This window comes from Gopherus flavomarginatus, chromosome 10 (genome assembly GCF_025201925.1).
Source record: "Gopherus flavomarginatus isolate rGopFla2 chromosome 10, rGopFla2.mat.asm, whole genome shotgun sequence".
Classification (NCBI taxonomy): domain Eukaryota; kingdom Metazoa; phylum Chordata; order Testudines; family Testudinidae; genus Gopherus; species Gopherus flavomarginatus.
The window spans coordinates 44,332,438-44,352,506 of NC_066626.1; the positions used below are offsets into that span (position 1 = coordinate 44,332,438).

The window sequence follows — 20,069 nt, forward strand, 5'->3', positions numbered from 1 at the left end:
TACTGGTTCTCATTTTAAAATCTTTTTCAATGAGTATGGCCTAGCGCTAAAGTCTGTCATTGTTCAACTCCTCCTAATAGGCTCTCCCTATGTAATGCGCTGGCTCAGTGCATGTGGTTGTGTCTTCTGTTGGTGGTTCCAGCAACTATAAAAGCCTGCTACAGACATCTAAAGGAATTCTCTTTTAGCTCAACACATAGAGCTTGTCTTCACTATAAAGTGTACTTGAATTATAAGCTGAGTGTTGCTCCCAACTTAAATCCAGTCCACACACAAAAATCCTTGTTTGGAGTATGGTGGTGCTTTTAACTTGAAATGACTAGCCCATCAGAGGTTATAGTCTAAAGCTCAAGGTAGCACAGTTATCAGCTGTTAACACAACACTCTGCAACATGGACATTGGCTGGCTCCACTTGAGTGCTGCTAGTCCTCCAATACCTTCCCACAATCCCCTTGAAAGGACAGACAAGCTATCCCACAGTTCATTGGGAAAGAATTCATAGAGCAGCTCAACTTACTTACATGCAAAGAACCATGTGATGTGCCCCCAGAAGTCTTATTGCCACACATGAGTGAGGTCAATGCCAGTGTGGACTAAGCAACTTTAATGTTATTTAGCAGTGTGGGTACTTTCACTCAAGCCAGGTTAACTCGAGAGAAGTAACTCGAGTGTAGATAACCTGAGTTAACTCTATAGTGAAGGCCTCTCTTTTAGTTGCTGAAGGTCCTGTTTTTGACCACTGCTAATATCTTCATGTGTAAGGCCACAGTTCATATTACTTAGAACTGATACTCTTCCTCTCACCCAATTTCTAACATTGCTCATACAATTGCAAGCCTAAATTGCACCTGCAGTTATCACAATTTCATGTGCAAATTGGGCAGTTACATGAAAATATCCATGGGGAATCTAAATGATTATTTGTATGCATAGACAACTAATGTATACAGACAATTCCTGAAATTTTATCCTCCAGTTAGATATACAATTGTAATGACATTTTTGGGTATGCTTTGGGCTTTTGCCCTGTGGAAAACTGGCCCTAAGGTTTTAATAAAAATTATGCTATTGAATAGTAAAATTGTCATGGTATGAGTCCCCACTCTGAACCTTAGCATCCAAAAGATGGGGTACCAGCATGAATTCCCCTAAGCTTAATTACCAGCTTAGAACTTGTAGTGCTGCCACCAACCAGGACTTGCAGTGCCTGGTACACTCTGGTCCCCCCCAAAACCTTCCCAGGAGACCCCAAGACCCAGACCCCATGGATCTTAACACAAGGAAAGTAAACCCTTTCCCTCACCGTTGCCTCTCCCAGGCTTCCCCTCCCTGGGTTACCCTGGAAGATCACTGTGATTCAAACTCCTTGAATCTTAAAACAGAGAGGAGTTCACCTTCCCCTCGTCCTTCTCTCCCCCTCCCAGATTCTCCCTGAGAGAGAGACAGTAATCTTAACACAGAGAAATCAGGCTTTTCCTCCCTCCTTCTCTCCTTCCTCCCACCAATTCCCTGGTGAGTGCAGACTCTCTTCCCTGGGGTCTTACACAAGATAACCAAAAAATCAATCAGGTTCTAAAAAAGAAAAGCTTTTAATAAAAGAAAGAAAAACAATACAAGTTGTCTCTGAAAAATTAAGATGGCAAATGTTACAGTGTCTTTCAGCTTATAGACACTAGAGAAAATCCTCCCCCCAGCACAAATACAATCCTTCCCACAAAATACACATCGGCAAATAAAGAAAATAAATAAGAAGACTAAACCACCTTTCCTAATTGGTACTTACTAAATTGAACAGAAGAGGCTGTTTCAGAAATTTGGAGATATCTGCTTACATGTCTGGCCCCTCTCAGAACCCAGAGAGAACAGAGGAAAACCCAAAAAACACAAACAAAGGCTTCCCTCCACCGAGATTTGAAAGTATCTTGTCTCCTGATTGGTCCTCTTGTCAGGTGTTTCAGGTTCACTGTTTGTTAAACCTTTACAGGTAAAAGAGACATTAACCCTTAACTATCTGTTTATGACATGCCCCCCAAATCGCAGACAGTGGGGAACCTCACTGGCGGTGATTTCTTCCTAGAACTTTAGAAGAAACAGATTAATACAACACATGCACCTTTACATATACTACTAAGTATGTAAACTACAAGACTTTCTACATTTGAAGGACAATTTTTAACCAGTGGAATCTGGGAAACTTTCACAGGAGAGTGCATCAGCTACTTTGTTCGAAGCTCCTGAAATGTGTTGAATTTCAAAATCAAAATCTTGGAGAGCTAAACTCCATCGAAGCAGTTTTTTGTTGTTTCCCTTGGCAATATGAAGCCATTTTAGCGCAGCATGGTCGGTTTGTAGCTGGAACCGCCGTCCCCAAATGTATGGGCGTAGCTTTTCCAGGGCGTACACAATGGCATAGCATTCCTTTTCACTGATGGACCAGTGGCTTTCCCTCTCAGACAGTTTCTTGCTGAGAAACATGACAGGATGGAAGTTGTGATCCAGTCCTTCCTGCATGAGAACTGCTCCTACACCACGCTCAGATACATCTGTGGTTACTAGGAATGGTTTGTCAAAGTCCGGGGCCCGTAGCACAGGGTCAGACATGAGCATCGCCTTAAGCTGGGTAAAGGCCTTTTGACACTCATCAGTCCACTTAACTGCATTCGGCTGGGTCTTTTTGGTCAGGTCGGTCAGTGGGGCAGCGATTTGGCTGTAGTGTGGTACAAATCACCTGTAATACCCGGCCAAGCCTAAGAAGGATTGGACCTGTTTCTTTGACTTTCGGACAGGCCACATTTGGATAGCATCCACCTTGGCCTGTAGGGGGTTTATGGTTCCTCGACCCACCTGGTGTCCCAGGTAAGTCACTCTGTTTTGGCCTATTTGACACTTTTTGGCCTTAACAGTTAGTCCTGCCTGCCTGATGCATTCAAAGACTTTTTCCAGGTGTTCTAGGTGTTCGGGCCATGAATCAGAAAAAACGGCCACATCATCGAGCTAGGCAACTGCATATTCTCCCAATCTTGCTAGTAGACCGTCTACCAGCCTTTGGAAGGTGGCAGGTGCATTTCGTAGCCCGAAAGGAAGCCCATTAAATTCATACACTCCTGCATGGGTGATGAATGCTGACCTTTCCTTGGCAGGTTCATCTCGCGGTACTTGCCAATACCCCTTGGTTAAGTCTATTGTAGATATGAACTGGGCACGTCCCAACTTCTCCAATAACTCATCAGTGCTTGGCATTGGATAGTTGTCTGAACGAGTTACTGCATTTAGCTTATGGTAATCCACGCAAAAGCGTATTTCCCCATCTGGTTTGGGTACCAGAAGCACTGGAGATGCCCATGCACTGGTAGATGAGCGGATTATACCCATCTGTAGCATGTTTTGGATCTCCCGTTCTATAGCAGCTTGGGCATGAGGAGACACTCGGTAGGGTGGGATTCTAACTGGGTTAGCATTACCTGTGTGAATGGAGTGGTATGCCCATTCAGTCCGTCCTGGGGTGGCTGAGAACAATGGGGTAAAGCTAGTGCACAGCTCCTCGATCTGTTGCTGCTGCAGATGTTCCAGGGTTGTGGAAAGGTTCACCTCTTCCACACTACCGTCACTTTTTCCTTCGTAGTAGACACCTTCAGGCCACTCAGCGTCATCTCCTCCCTGGGCTGTAAACTGACAAACCTGTAAGTCTCTGGAATAGAAAGGCTTGAGAGAATTAACATGGTACACTCTGGGCTTTAGGGAGGAATTGGGAAATGCTATGAGGTAGTTAATAGCTCCCAGGCGCTCTTGGACCATGAATGGCCCTTCCCATGATGCTTCCATCTTATGGGCCTGTTGCGCCTTCAAGACCATAACCTGGTCTCCTACCTTGAAGGAACACTCTCTGGTATGTTTATCATACCAGGCCTTTTGCTCTTTTTGAGCATCCTTTAGGTTTTCTTTAGCAAGGGCTAAAGAGTGTCGGAGGGTGCTTTGTAGGTTGCTTACAAAGTCCAGAATGTTAGTTCCTGGAGAAGGCGTAAACCCCTCCCATTGCTGCTTCACCAACTGTAATGGCCCCTTAACGTCATGGCCATACACAAGTTCAAACGGTGAAAACCGTGAACTGGGATGTGGTACAGCCCTGTAGGCAAAAAGTAACTGCTGCAACACTAGATCCCAGTCATTGGAGTGTTCATTCACGAATTTACGTATCATGGCCCCCAAAGTTCCATTAAACCTCTCTACCAGGCCATTGGTTTGATGGTGGTACGGGGTGGCAACCAAGTGATTCACCCCATGAGTTTCCCACAGTTCTTTCATGGTCCCTGCCAGGAAATTTGTCCCTGAATCTGTAAGGATATTGGATGGCCAACCTACCCTGGCAAAAAATGTCTGTTAGGGCCTGGCACACAGCTTTAGCCCTAGTGTTGCCTAGAGCTACTGCTTCCGGCCATCGGGTAGCAAAGTCCACAAAAGTCAGTATATACTGCTTTCCTCTGGGTGTCTTTTTTGGGAAAGGACCCAGAATATCCACAGCTACTCACTGAAATGGGACCTCAATTATGGGGAGTGGCTGGAGAGGGGCCTTGACCTGGTCTTGGGGCTTTCACACTTTTTGGCACACCTCACAAGACCAGACATACTTGGCAATGTCCTTGCCCATCCCTTCCCAGTGGAAGGACTTCCCCAACCTGTCTTTGGTTCTGTTCACCCCAGCATGGCCACTGGGATGATCTTGGGCTAAGCTTAAGAGCTTCCCCCAGTACTTAGTTGGAACCACCAACTGTTTTTGCGGATGCCAGTCTTCCTGGTGTCCATCAGAAAGAATCTCCTTGTATAAAAGTCCTTGTTCTACAACAAACCGGGATTGGTTAGAAGAGCTGAGAGGCGGTGGGGTGCTTCGTGCCGCCGCCCAAGCTTTCTTAAGGCTGTCGTCTGCTTCCTGCTCAGTCTTGAACTGTTCCCTTGAGGCTGGAGACACCAGTTCCATCTTAGACTGTGGGCTTGGGCTTGGTCCCTCTGGAAGCGATGTAGGTGATGAGGTTGTTTTTGTTGATGGTGAACTGCTCTCCGCTGGTGCACCAGGTGGTATTTCAGGCTCTGGCTGAGCCTCTTGGGTATGGTTGTCTGCTGCTTCGGCCAGTTCAGGCTCGCTGGTGCCCTCTGGTGTTGGGGTTGAAGATTGGTTTGCAATCGCTGGTGCTGGTGCTGGTTGCTTTTCCAGTTCCGGGTCTGGGACTGGAGGCACTGGGGCTGTTTCAGTTGTTGGCAGGGATCCAGGTCCACTACCTCCGTCTGAGTCTCTGATAACACAGATGGGCCCCTTGTGGATGGCTGAGGAACAGAGATGGGTCTGGAAGCTTGCCTGGCTTGGCTGCGTGTAACCATTCCCACCCTCTTGGCCCGCTTTACCTGGTTGGCCAAGTCTTCCCCCAGGACAAATACAATCCTTCCAGCAAAATACACATTTGCAAATAAAGAAAACAAATAAAAAGACTAAACCACCTTTCCTAATTGGTACTTACTAAATTGAACAGAAGAGGCTGTTTCAGAAATTTGGAGATATCTGCTTACATGTCTAGCCCCTCTCAGAATCCAGAGAGAATAGAGCAAAACTCAAAAAACACAAACAAAGGCTTCCCTCCACCGAGATTTGAAAGTATCTTGTCTCCTGATTGGTCCTCTTGTCAGGTGTTTCAGGTTCACTGTTTGTTAACCCTTTACAGGTAAAAGAGACATTAATGCTTAACTATCTGCTTATGACAAAAATATTTCAAAAAGACAATGGAGTTATGAATTTGTCAGGAAAACAAAATTGAAAATAAGGCTAACCAAATTGTAGTCGTCATACCTTTTCTTTCTTAATGACTCAGTATATCTTACATATAACCAAACCCTGAGGTTCTTACTCCTTATTCGGCCAGAACTGCCATTGTATTCAGTGAGAGGTTCGCTGAAGTGAAGAATAAGTAAGGCTTCTGGAGTTGGCCTATAGAGAGAATGTTTCAAGTTTCCTAGCAACAGTCACACAGAACATTTGATTGTAAAGGTTACTGTCCAAATAATTGATTTTTTATTTTTGAAGCTTAAGCAGCCTTGTAAAGTCCACTGAAAATGGCAATGGGGTGACCTTCCGATCTGGAGCAGATGTGAGTATGGACATCGGTGTGTCTGGCTTCGGAGCTGATTCTACTATAGACAGAGCAATGCAGATGGTAAGGCTCAAATCCAAAATCATCTTAAACATTTTCCCTTCTTTTGTAGCTGTTTTGTGTATCAAATGCAAGAATGTTATACAGCAAGACAATGAGATGATAAATGCACTACAAACAAAGAAGTGAATATTGAATTAGGTTACTCTAAAGAAGTGAAATCAAAAAGTGTTATCTGATAATATACTTTTATCAAGATTTATGTGATAGAAATTAAATTAATCACTCTGGAAATACTTCAGCATATCATCAAGGGAATGCATAGGTACTTTAGTCCTGTAATTCTACAGATATTACTAGACTCCCTGCAAAGGTCTTTGTGTACTTGGGCATCTCATGGAACAGGTAAAAATGGGCAAGTTACAAAGGTTCCCCACTTCCTGTCCCCAGTAATATTATACATAACTGAGGCTTCAGACATAATATTCAGAACAGTCACAGGAAATACAACTTTCTGCATCAGACTGTAAACTTGTGAAATTCACTGCCGCTGGAAGTCTGTGCAAAACCTGAATGTTTCTATCAGTTTTTGAGACGTCATATTTTATCCAGGCTGACATATTGCCCTGTCTGAGAAATAGCACTGTTTTTTGAGTCTTACATGATAAAACTGTGAATTGCTCCCTGCTGGCCCCTCCACCAGCATCCAGAATCCTAGGCAAGCTCACTTCCTGCCGCTGCTTCCCAGCTCTCTTGGGCTCCCTGCTGCAGATATACCTTCCTTCAGGGGTGCTGTGTCTGCTAGCTATCCCCCTCCACTCCCTAACTCCAACCAGGCTTCTCTCATTGAGTGAGAGCCAAAGATTTGCTCTCTTTCCTGGTCAGGCCCTAACCAAGCCAGGTTCAACTCTTTTAACTTTTCCCTCCAGGTTCGACATTTACTGCAGGTGTAGCGGATAGGAGGCTGATTGCGCCCACAGGCTCTCATTTACCTGCAGGCCCAGTGTGGGGTTGGTATACACCAACACAGAGTACAACTAGCTGCTGTTAGCAGGGCTGGCTCTAGGTTTTTTGCGTCCCAAGCTCCAAGCAAGCAAAAAAAAAAAAAAAAAAGCCAGAGTGCCACTGAAGCAAACAAAAAGGCCGGAATGCCGCCTCTTGAAGTGTGCCGCCCCAAGAACGTGCTTGGTTTGCTGGTGCCTAGAACCGGCCCTGGCTGTTAGCTGCTGACACAATCACTCTGTCACGTGAATGCAGATTAGAACCACTCAAGTACTGCTAGTCCTCCAGTGCCTGCCCACAATCCGTCCCTGTGCCCAGAAAGGACAGACAAGCTCTCCCACAATTCGCTGGGAAAGAACTCATAAAGCGGTTCAGCTTACTGTTGCAGAAAGAAACACACATAATTGAGCTCAGTGCCAGTGTGGACACAGCAGCTCAACTGTTATTTCAGTGTGGCCAGTCTCCCTGGAGCCAGCTCATGCAAGTGCCAATACCCTGAGTTAAATTTGCAATGAAGACATACCCAGATAGTGTTGTGGCTAGCTAAATCTGAAACAGAAAGTCACATATAAAAATGCTGTAAGACTCTGAAATCATTCAGACTGGATCCTCTGCATCACTATGGTCACTTGAGAATTCTCCAGTGCTGGGGCAATCCTCAGGTGCTTGAGAATTGCCATAGTAATTGCTGTCCACCCTCACCCTCCTGGCTGCTGGCAAGGAATTGTGACCTGGGGGAAAAGGGGCGTGGCCAGGGCAAACCTATCCCCAAGCAATGCTTGGCAAACCAGGGCATTTGGAGAGGCCTTCGTGTTGCTCTAATCTGCCCCTGGGGACTAGCCCAGGGCTCAGTCCGCCAAACATTAAACACTGTTTCTGGCAGCATCTTTATACATCTACCCAGAGCACTGCAGCCACTGCTCAGGTCTGGCACAGTAGCTGTGTGAAGTAGCTGCCATTTATATTATGCTCTGCAGGAATGCAAAATGGTGTCTTTCTAACTTAATTCAGAGGTTTTTAAATGATCAGATAAACTTATGTTTCTGCAGAAAAATATAGCAATCTCCCTGCTAGGGCAATGTGAATTGATCCTATTCTTTAATATTTCAGATACCAATGGTTAATTTGTATGTCATGTTGAAGCCTCTACAGTGAAACACCTGTTTGGGGATTATGCTTCCTTTGACATTTCCTTGCTCCTGAAGGCTTCCTTTGTGGAAGCCATCCTTCCGCTTTGTAACACATTTTGAGTAAATTATTGAAATGTTTCTTTTTTGCTTAGCTATGAAATGGACTATGAGCCATTATTATGTGTTCAGGCTTTGAATGTGATGTACTCAGTGGTGATCTGATAGACAATTAACAAGTCATTGAGCGGAATAATGCATGGTAAAGTTACACATTGAGTTTCATATATAACTTTACAAAAATAAAAATGTATTTCTCCCTGAGGTAAAGGATTAGATTACAAAGTGCTGGCTATGTTAGCTGTATATTATACTGTGGGTTTTTTTCACAGAATGAAAACTTTGCTGTGGAGTCAGGGAAGCAGCCAGTCACGTTTGAAAATCCAATGTATATAACCAGAGAAGGTGGAGCCAGTGTAGTAAATGTAGCTCAGCCTCCATGTGTAAGAAATCGAGTGTTGCTTTTCTTCTTTCCTTCTTCTTACATCCTTATTCCTCTTCTATGCACTGGATCTTTCTTTCTCCAATTTCTTTTTTCATTATTATATCAGTCCTTGTCTGTGGGTCTTAACTTTTTCTGATCAATACTAGGATCTGTATAACCCTTTTAAATTATTTTTACAAACAGGTAACCGCATCTGATAGTGAGGAAAATGAGAATTTTGAAAATCCTGTCTACTCTGCTGCAATATCTGCTAGTGCACAGCAACCTCCTGCAAGTACAGAAACAACACAGGTAACACAGTTGTGCTTTAAAATTTTTTAGAGCTGCAGCTAATTCATTGCTGTAATGTTCTTAGTCTTTGAAAACCCTTTAGTGCTGCATACCCAGAGCACTGTTTTATTTGTGATCAGTGTTAGGGTATCTGAACTCTCACACCTAATGCAGGAAAGATGTGCAATATAATTTTCACTTTGCATAAAATAATGACCTGGAGTGAAATTGAAACATCTCACTGCACAAAGTCCAACTAATCAGGCGTTATATGACAGTAACAAGGCTGCAGTTCATCCTCTCTGCTGTTGCTATTCCAGCATGCAAGCTCTTCTTCAACCTCATATACAAGGCTTTTGTCAAAGCATCTCTGCAAGCTTTCTCTTCTCTTGTCCACCTCAAGAATCCACTTCATGTTAGTCTATTTACAGTCTATGCAGAGTTTGCCTCCTCATGAAGTGCAGAGATCATGCTATGCACAGTTCCAACACAGCACTGCCATAGGGATTAAATGTCTACACTGCAGTTATAAACCTGCAGCTGGCTCATGCCTGCTGACTCAGGCTCATGGTGCTTAAGAGGCTGCTTAATTGTGGTGTAGATGTTCGGGCTCCGGCTGCAACCTGAGTTCTGGGACCCTCTGATCTCTCAAGGTCCTAGAGCCCAGGCTCCAGCCTAATCCTGAATGTCTACACCCCAGTCAAACAGCCCCTTAGCCCGAGCCTCTTAGTCCAAGTTAGCTGGCATGGGCCAGCTGTGTGTTTTTAATTGCAGTGTAGACATACCCTTAGGCACCTGATCTACCCAAGAACTTGCACCAGTTTAACTAAAGATATGATGGGGGCACTGGTTTAGTTAAACCAATATGACTCTGTGTATGGACGCTCTTACATCCCTTTAAATCTGGTTTACAGCCATTTAGACAAACCTTTAAAAAGGAGTTGAGGGCATTTGGCACCTCACAGAAAGTGTCTGTACCTCAAAGGATGTGGCCCATAATCCTATTTACTCTTCTTCCCTATCTCTGCAGCACAGATGCCAACACTTCTGAATACTGAATATGCTTGACAGTTGTAGGAACCAGCTGCTAAAATTTGTCAAGTTTTATTTCCTGCTAAGACTGTTTCAGCCCCAGATGGCTTCACAGAGTTCTCTCTGTTGCTCTCCAGCACTGGCTATGCTTGTGACGTTGAAAGTGCATTTGAATGGCAGTATTTGTACCTCTACAGTGAAGAGCCTACCAGTGTTTTCATTGTAACCCTCTCTTTTCAGGGCCTTCTCTCAGCATGAAAGTTGCAATGTGAGAAGGGAGATCCTCAGCTAGTGTAAATTGCCATAGCTCTGTTGACAATAGTGGAACTATGACAGCCTTCACCAGCTGAGGATCTGTTCCCTCCCACTCACAAGATAAGTGATTTTTTTTAATAAACATTCATATATTCAGCAATTAACAAACAAATCCCTACTGAAATACATCTGCATAAAAATAGTTTGGTTTTTCATAGACAGTAACACTACACTTTGATCTAAAATCTGATTCATTGTAATGAAAATGTAAGAGGTTTATCATTTGTGTAGTTTACTCATGTTTTTATATTCTATTTATGACCATAGCAACATTAAACATTGCAATTTCATGCATCACCTGCGCACAGAACGTTTGTTTCAAGTATTGTTGAGTATTTTCTTGCCTAACTTAGTCATGTGATTCCTGGAAGTCACATTATTATTTCTGAGAATACATATAAGCAAAGGCTATCATATCTCTTCAGCTCATCTCTCACATAAATTACGAATTGAGGCTCACTATGAATTTCAGTGGACATATGCCAGAGAATATTTTGCTGGCTGCATGCTTGTTGCTAAGGTAACGATAACAACATGCATATTTTTGAAGTTTTCTTGAGGAGCAGAGGAAGTCCATTAAGGCAATCAGGATAGAGTTTTGCTTGTGGTGGAAGCAAAGTCCTAGGCTTATCTGGTGAGTGGACTGAAAGGCTGAGTGCTTAGCTTAGATGCTAAGTTATCCTTCCTATTGAGTCAACAGCATGCGAGTGTAAATGCTGATGCTGCAGAATGATATAGCATCCCTGGAACTCCTCTGGAAACTGAGGCTAAGAGAAATCTATTGAATTACTTTAGTTAGTGATGTGGCTCTTTACAGGTCAGCGTTCATTTAGGGCCTGATTCTACAATTTTCTCCTTGTGGGTGGACCTGAGTTTCCAGGCAGAGCTCACGAGACCTTGTATCCCTGCATATACTTGAGTGTTGCTCAGTCGTTACAGTAATTTCTCATTTTATAATTTCACACCTGTTTTTTCTTTTCCATTTGATTTGCATAGAGTCCATTGGAGTGTTATTCTCTATAAATAAATGTTGTCATTTTATCTGCTGTCATCTTACCTTGTGGATACTGCTTTAGTTAAAATAGCAACAATTGGCCTATTAGATTAGAAACTGGACAGAATCCCAAGAGAACTGGGCTCTATTCTAAGCTCTGCTACTGACTTGCCTGACCTCTCTTTCCCTCCTTCCCTTCTTCTGTCTTGTCTACTTCGAATATGAGCTCTTTTGCGGCTGTCTCTTTCCATTTGTTTGTGAAGTGCCTAGAACAGTGGGGCCCTGATTTCCATTGGGGCCTCTAGCTCAGTGGCTCTCAAACTTTTTTATTGGTGACCCTTTTCACAGAGCTAGCCTCTGAGTGCAACCCTCCCCATTAGAAATTAAAAACACTTTTTATATATTTTACCCCATTATAAATGCTGGAGCCAAAGCAGGGTTTGGGGTGGTGGCTGACAGATTACCCCCCATGTAATAACCTTGCAACCCCCTGAGAGGTCCCAACCCCCAGTTTGAGAACCCCTGCGAGCTGCTGCTGTATTACAAATAAGAAAATAATGCTAACAACAAAACAGGGGTGAAGGGGAAATAGTCTAAGATGAACTCATTTGAATGACATTATTGAGTATTAAAAGGTAGGTTTAGGGAGATGACTGTTAGCCCATATGGTGAATTAAAATAAGAATTAATTGAGTGGTAGTGAAAACCTGGCTAATTTTCCCTGTCCTGAAAAGATCCACTGAATTGCCTTCTGTGGCTGGTTGACTGGTGAAGGATTAGAGGCCGTGTCAGGAATAATAATATAACTAGCCATTTCAGGTATGATTTGTGGGTGTTTGTTCCGTTATACAAGGCACTGATGAGACCTCATCTGGAATACTGTGTGCAGTTTTGGTCTCCCATGTTTAAGAAGGATGAATTCAAACTGAAACAGGTTCAGAGACGGGCTACTAGGATGATCCGAGGAATGGAAAACCTGTCTTATGAAAGGAGACTCAAAGAGCTTGGCTTGTTTAGCCTAACCAAAAGAAGGTTGAAGGGAGATATGCTTGCCCTTTATAAATATATCAGAGGGATTAATATTAGGGAGGGAGAGGAATTATTTAAGCTTAGTACCAATGTAGACACAAGAACAAATGGGTATAAACTGGACACTAGGAAGTTTAGACTTGAAATTAGACGAAGGTTTCTAACCATTAGAGGAGTGAAGTTCTGGAACAGCCTTCCAAGGGGAGTAGTGGGGGCAAAAGACATATCTGGCTTTAAGACTAAGCTTGATAAGTTTATGGAAGGGATGGTATGATGGGATAGCTTAATTTTGGCAATTGATCTTTGATTATCAGCAGGTAAGTATGCCCAGTGGTCTGTGATGGGATGTTAGATGGGATGGGATCTGAGTTACTGCAGAGAATTCTTTCCTGAGTGCTGGCTGGTGAGTCTTGCCCATATGCTCAAGGTTTAGCTGATCGCCATATTTGGGGTCGGGAAGGAATTTTCCTCCGGGGCAGATTGGCAGAGGCCTTGGAGGTTTTTCGCCTTCCTCTGCAGTGTGGGGCATGGGTCACTTGCTGGTGGATTCTCTGCAGCTTGAGGTCTTCAAACCACAATTTGAAGACTTCAATAACTCAGACATAGGTTAGAGGTTTGTTATAGAAGTGGATGGGTGGGATTCTGTGGCCTGCTTTGTGCAGGAGGTCAGACTAGATGATCATATTGGTCCCTTCTGACCCTAAAGTCTATGAGTCTATGAGTTCCATCTGATATGTTTTTTTCTGATGAGCCTTCAGAAAACCCCAAACTTGCAATGCCTGTACTCTTAAGGAGAAATGACATTTTTCGACACTTTAACTGTGCTATTACATTTTTCGTTTCTTCCTTTACAGGTGGGTTGCCATGTTAACGATTGTTAAAGCACTTAGAATCTGAGATAGGCTTTAAAAAAATTACATCAGAAGAACATATTAAAAACAAATAAATAAATAAAATGGTGATGGGTTGACAGTTTCCTGAATAAAATCACTTACGGATATAGCCAGTAGGAAATGCTATTGAAAACCCTCCCTCAACAATATTATTATTTTGAAAATGAAAGGGGAGAAACTGTTCTGCTAAAGAGTTTATTAGTAAAGTTCTATTATTTTTATCTTTCAGGAAACAAAGTGGAGTTTCTTCAAAAGAAAACTGAAACTAAGTACTAATTTTGAAAATCCAGTCTATGCAGAGGTAACTCTGAATTGTATCACTCTCATTCTCAGCCTGCACTTTTCACCTAGCTCACGAGCGGGGCTGGTTCTTGTGGTGTGGGAAGCATGAATTAACGTTTGTTTTCACAGTATAAAGATTATGGGTAAGAGTCTGTGCTGCACCAGTAAGAGGCACAGCACAGAACATGCAGCATGGGGAAAAGGGGCTGGGGTGGATTTAAAGCCACAGTTACGCCCTCCCAACCTTAGGCTGTTCCTGGGGCTGAAGAAGCTGCTGGCATAAGTCCCCAGGGCTATCTAAGGCTATGTCTACATGAGGCACCTGTTAGCGACACAGCTGTGCCATGCCGCCAAAAGGTGGGGAGTGTAGCTGCTCTTTACTGGCATGAGAGAGCTCTCCCACCGACAAAATAAATCCACCCCCAACAAGAGGTGGTAGCTTTCTCCCACCAACACAGCACTGTTCACACCGGCACTTTTCCTCAATAAAACTTGTCGTTCAGGAGCATGTGTATTTTCACATGCCTGAATGACGAAAGTTTCACTGACAAAAGTGCAGTGTAGACAAAGACTAAATTACAACAGCCCCTGGCACTGCCCTGTGAGTCACATCACTGCCCAGAATCTCTGAAGTGCTGAAAGCTGTGGCTCAGCTCTGAGTTCTCCCCTCTATCCTCAAACCCACCCTTGGCATGCTTGTGAGGTGGTTCTTGTAAGGCAGCTGTACAGTCGTCTTCTGCAGTGCCTGCATCAGGGTAATTCTCCCCTGGTGGGACACTGGTGCTTAAGGCCATTTTATCCAGCATAAAGGGGCCAGATCAAGAGTCTCACTGTGGATAAAATTTTCAAATGCTCAGGAGTGACTTAGGAGTCTAAGTCCTATTTTCATAAGTGAATTAGGCATGTAGGAGCTTAAGTATCATTGAAAGTAACTTCTCCTCAGTCACTTTGGATAATGTGACTTAGGCTTCGAGACATGTAGGTGCTTTTGAAAATTTTACCCTATTTGTCCCGTACTGTATGAGATGTGAGTGGGAATTTGTAAAGCGAAGGATCCAGCCCAGCAAACACTACTGAGATAATGCCTGCTTCCTAAGTAGTGTTAGTTACCTCAATAATTATCTGCAGTAATGAGTGCGTATAGACATATAAAATTACTCATTGTTAAATACATGGATGGTAGTAATTGTTGGCAGGATCAGCCCTGACTAGTTTAGTAATTCATTTTTTCCCCAGCTTTGCCTGCTGAGGTGAAATCCATGTTTAAATAATGATATATGGGCTGATGGTCAGAGGGACTGAGTATCCATGTACCTCACTGACTTCAACAAGAGCTATGAATGCTTAGCAATTCTGAAATCAACCCTAAAGTGAATGGTTAATGCTAAACCATGGTTTTTATGGTGATTGTTTCAGATGGAGAAGGAACAACAAGGGGACACTGAAAATGCCTCTCTCCCCTCTCCTTCACAGCCTCCTAAGATTACTCTCAAGAGAGATCCACCTTTAGCTTATACAGCAACAGAGGATACATTTAAAGACACTGCCAATCTTGTTAAAGAGGACTCTGTTGTATAACTAGTTAATCAGTTAGAGAATAATTAGACATACCCATTTGCACATATATTTTTTATAAACAGAAGGAAAAAGGTTCACATTCAAATGCTTTATAAAAAATATATACACCTTTTAGCCAACAGCTGAAGATGTTTTTTGAAGCTATGCCTTGTTTTTTTGACAAATGCCAACTGCTATTTTTATGAACAATTATCATGATGTACTATATGTATATCTTTGCACTGAAGCTGTCTGAAAGTAATGTTATAAATATATTGTACATTTGTAAATTTTTGAAAGATTATCTTGTTTGTTGATGTAGCTAAAGAAATCTGTTTTGAATTGGTTGTTGTATCTTTAGGGATAAATCCATTATATACATGATTTAACTAAAAAAAATCAAGGTAAATATAGAGGTTTTCTGATTTACAGAAACTTTTAGAGCCTATGTATTTATAACAGCACCTTCTTAAACTTATATTGGTGTGTTGTGTATCTCTACTACCCATTTAATATACTACTGTATATAAAAATGGATCTCTCTGTCCTCTATCTCTGTATATCTCATATTAAACAAAAGATGGAAAATTCAGTACAGCATATTTTGGCTGAATAGCTATCTGCACAGAATATTGTTCTTGAAATATTTTGTCTGGTTGAAATCAAATAATTCCTCCCCAGATCCATAATACACGTATTTTCCCTCTAGGTTCCAATTAAAATATCCCATTAACAGCATTCATAGGAAGAGTTGATCTATTTACATTTTAGTACCATGCTGTAATTTCATACTTAATTTAATGAGATTTTCTCCTGATCATCAATGGAATAACTCTGTTCTTGGCTGGAGTCTCTGGAAGTCCTTTGTACTGTTAAATGAAGTAGGTAGCAAAGTACAAAAGATGCTGGTTAATTTAAAAATGAACCAACTTTTTTCATGTGAAAAATTTAATTTTTATTGACTATTTATTTCCTGAGGTGGACATTAATAGAAAGGGAAACAGTTTCTACTGATGCAATCTTTGTAGGTCATCTGGTTATATCCATAACGATCTATCAGAATATACTGTACATGTTGCCAGCTTTTCCATTAATTAGCCAGTTTAGTTTCCATAACATGAACCATTTAAGGAAAGTCTAAGCACCACTGCAGGAATAACTCTAATATGTTATTTAGCATTCCTGGCTAGTTACTCATATATCTGCAGGTTCCTAAATTTATAATCAATGAGACTTCTGCTGTTTGATTGTTTCATGCCTGAGGTCTCAAAATATATGCTTTCTCTATTTAGAATGCTTGTTGTAATGACTTTGAAATGTGTTTTGATTAGAAAAGATAACTGGAAAATGATGCTGCTGAATAAATCTAATAAATGTGTTATTTTATCATATTCTTAATCCATAAATTATTGAGTCTAATGCACCATACAAATCTGACATAATCTGGGGTTTTCAGTACAGACTGAAAAAAAGCAGTGCTTTAGAGAACACTAATAAAAGTACTTGTACATTCCAAACATTTGAGCCTAGTTGCACATTGAGGGCTAAATCAGAACTCTATTGAAGTCGGTTATACCTTGGTAAAGCCTGAGATGAAAATCATTCCCTTTTAACATTAATACTCACAACATCCCTTGTAAAGTAGGAAACTATTATTCACAGTTACAGATTGTGAAACGAGGGCAAAGAAACTGACTGGTTGGAAGCCATAAAAGGAGTTGGTGTCAATACTGGGATTAGAGGGGGAAAGTTTCTGGTTTCCAGGCCTGTACTCTGGCTGCTCAGCTCTCCACTCCCAGTAAATCACAGAAGGCCAAACTTTGGCTTGTACGCTCCAACGTGCATATCATACTAGTAATTGTAGAGCTCCCTGGACAAAATACATGCAAGTTAATGCCTACGCTATCATGTTGCTAACGCTATTGTTAATATCCTTCATGAGTTCCTATCCTGTAATCTCTGTTATGATGAGCTAATAATCAGAATAATCTCTCTTCTGATGAGGATGAATGCCTGTCACTGTGTTGGTCAATCTAGGTATATTAGAGTAATAATTAAAATCCACATGCACAAAAACGGGATCTCAGACCAACACATGTATTTGCTATGGCTTTGTTAAACTGAACCTGTTAAATACATTGGAAGCCTCCAGTTCAAGGAAATGTCTGCAAAAGTCAAATTTTGTCTCCCTGCATCCTTGTGGTGTGTCTGTCTTCTTGGGCCAAGTGTTTTTCTAATATTCCTGTTCTTGTGGGAGTGCTAGCCATATACTTGACCCAAGAATCACAATATGACAACTGACCTTTTACCTGGATGACATGGCTCTTTCTGGTGTCTGTGTGCCAAGAGAAAATAGGACTTGCTGCACGTAGGTGCTTGATTCCTCCTCCAGCTGGAATAATAATATTGTGTAGCTGGCACAGCTTTTCTGTTGGTTTTGAAAGGCAGCTTACTCAAAGGTTTTGCTTTGGAGAAACACATCCACTGTTGTTCAAGCCAAACCCTCTATTTTAATCTGTACCCATTCATAAAACGTATGCGGGTGTGATCATGAACTGATTTTAATGATGGTGCAGATTTGCATACAAGTGTGATTCAGAAGATGTACTCCGTTCATGCGTAAGTTGTTTGCAATTTTAATTTAGTGCATGAGTCCAGCTCACCCCCAAAGTTGGCTTGGAATGTTGTAAATCATTATCATTTTTACAACTTTTCTATGATACATTTTATTCACAATTTAAAGAATAATGCAATATCCTACAATACATAAGAATTGTTACATCCTGGAAAAGTTATGAACAGGGTCTTTTGCACAAAAAATGTATAATAAATTGCATTTTACAAATGAACCTGTGTAAGCATGTCCAGTATCTCTCTTATTCTGTAAAATCAGGAGCCAGAGTGGCAGCTGGTATGTATTGGTGTAACACCATTGACTTCGACTAAGCTATACCAGTTAATACTAACTGAGGCTCTGGCTTCAGATTTGTAAACCTTTTCAAGTACATAGTTCTGTTATAATGTCTCTGATCAGTATTTTGGAACTACCAGAGAAGGGACTACTTCAAAGAGGATCTTTCCAAGCCATTACACTGAGCTCAGTTTGTGGTGGAATAGGACATAGGGAGTGTAGTTAGTACTTTATGAATATAGACCTGAGCAAAACAAATAATGGCTTGGCAACTCCATTTTACCCCAGTGCTTTACTTTAAGATGTTCCTAGTAATCTGTGGAACAGTTTACAAAAGATGTTTTTTAAAAAGTGGCTTTTTTTCTTTTTGAAGGAAAGAACTATCTCAAACCCACAAAGTTCTTATACTTGAATTTTTAGAGAGAGATGATATTGAAGCCTGTATTTCCCAAATCTGGCCTCCCTTTGCACCCATAAAAAATGCAAGTGTCAATTTTGCAAATTATACCCGCAGACATAAAGCTTCAGCCGTGCTGAAAATCTACTGCTAAAACTCATGCTCACTTGAAATATATAATAACTGTTTTTCTCGCAAGAATTGTAAGTTGTCAGACACAAATAAAATGTAGTCTCTTTGAGGCTGTACTGTTTATATAGTGCGTATGTTTGTTCATAATTAAAAAAAAAAAACTTTCTTTTTCTGGCAGAGGGACCGCCAGGCACCGGTTTGGGCTTCCTCTCTTTCTCAATAAAATGTATAGCAAAGGCTTCCCCTCCCTTCCACGAGTCAATGAATGGAGAGTAGCTATGGTACTCAGTCCAGCAGAGGTTTTAAGGTTTTTGTTCACAGCTTTATTCTCTGATTTCTTTCACTTTATGATCCCCATCCCTTGTTGTCTTTCTGAACTCTAGACTGATGGTCCTTTTCTATGAGCTTTCAATCTCTCTTTGTAATCTGCCACTGTTTGGGTGATAAATGACATTAGTTTCTCTCAGATGTAGGATCTTTCAGGCCATCAGACCAGACAGCGAAAAATATTTATAAATGTGTGTTTATTGTCAAATGAGGTAAAATGAATGTGCTTTCTCTGAGAACATTTTGTAGAGAGGTGACGCTGAGTGCAGTTCTTTAATTTCACACAAACACATGATGAACCCCCTTTCCTCATTCAAAGTTCTGACTTTCTGTGATATTTTTGTAAACTTAATTGACCTGGATATTAATCATTAATCAGCAACTCAAATTGCTAGCAAACAAAACCTTTACCCTATAATTTTCAGACCATCATGTCAGCTACTCGCCAGCGGCTTATCAGGGAAAAGACCTGTAGTGCACTTAGCATTATAATGTCAAGAGGCATTACAACTTCAGTAAAACTATTTTACTATGCTTAGTGCATAGCATATAGTAATATTAATCGATGACAGCATAAACAAAATGATCTGTTTCACGAAATTAGCATAGGGTAAAATGTAAAAACCCCTGGGATCCCTCAGGATAAAAGGCATCACATACTTATGTATTATTTTTCGGATAAAACTACACTAAAATTAGGAATCAGGGTAATGTATAAATATTGTGGTAATGTATAACAATTGTCTTTGATTGTCACTTATGTTACATATTGTTGAAATAACCTGTGTATTATCTCCACTATAGTAGCTGCCTATTGAATGGTAAATAGGCGCATAGATGTAGCTGAGAACTGGAACTAACATTTTGTGGATATTTTTCAAATGCTAGGGGCTTACTTTGACTGAATCATGCACACCAGCCACTGAACTTCACAAAGCTGTGAACGTTAATGGCTTAAACTTGATCAAATCAAATACCCATATTCAACATGAATAGATGTATCAGTTCTTGAGTAAATGGGTTCTTATAGAACATGTATATTCTACCCTCTAGAATATATGGATTAACAATGTTGCACTTTGCATACCAACGTCATGTAATTCATAGGCTGACATTTGGTCCAACTTTAAGAGCAGAATAGATTGGCATATAGAAGGACTG

At 41.4% G+C, this 20,069-nt stretch overlaps 1 protein-coding gene across 2 annotated transcripts in view; it reads left to right on the top strand.

Annotated features, from left to right (window-relative positions):
• Window positions 1–16,486, top strand: part of LRP2 (LDL receptor related protein 2) — a 191,998-nt gene extending 175,512 nt beyond the window's left edge. For both annotated transcript variants that reach the window (XM_050916323.1, XM_050916322.1), the window contains 5 exons: window positions 6,069–6,198; window positions 8,657–8,767; window positions 8,953–9,060; window positions 13,532–13,603; window positions 15,001–16,486. In XM_050916323.1, coding sequence (XP_050772280.1) covers window positions 6,069–6,198; window positions 8,657–8,767; window positions 8,953–9,060; window positions 13,532–13,603; window positions 15,001–15,162 — 583 coding nt within the window. In that variant the 3' untranslated portion in view covers window positions 15,163–16,486. The remainder of the gene's footprint in view (window positions 1–6,068; window positions 6,199–8,656; window positions 8,768–8,952; window positions 9,061–13,531; window positions 13,604–15,000) is intronic.
• Window positions 16,487–20,069: the final 3,583 nt, after the last annotated feature.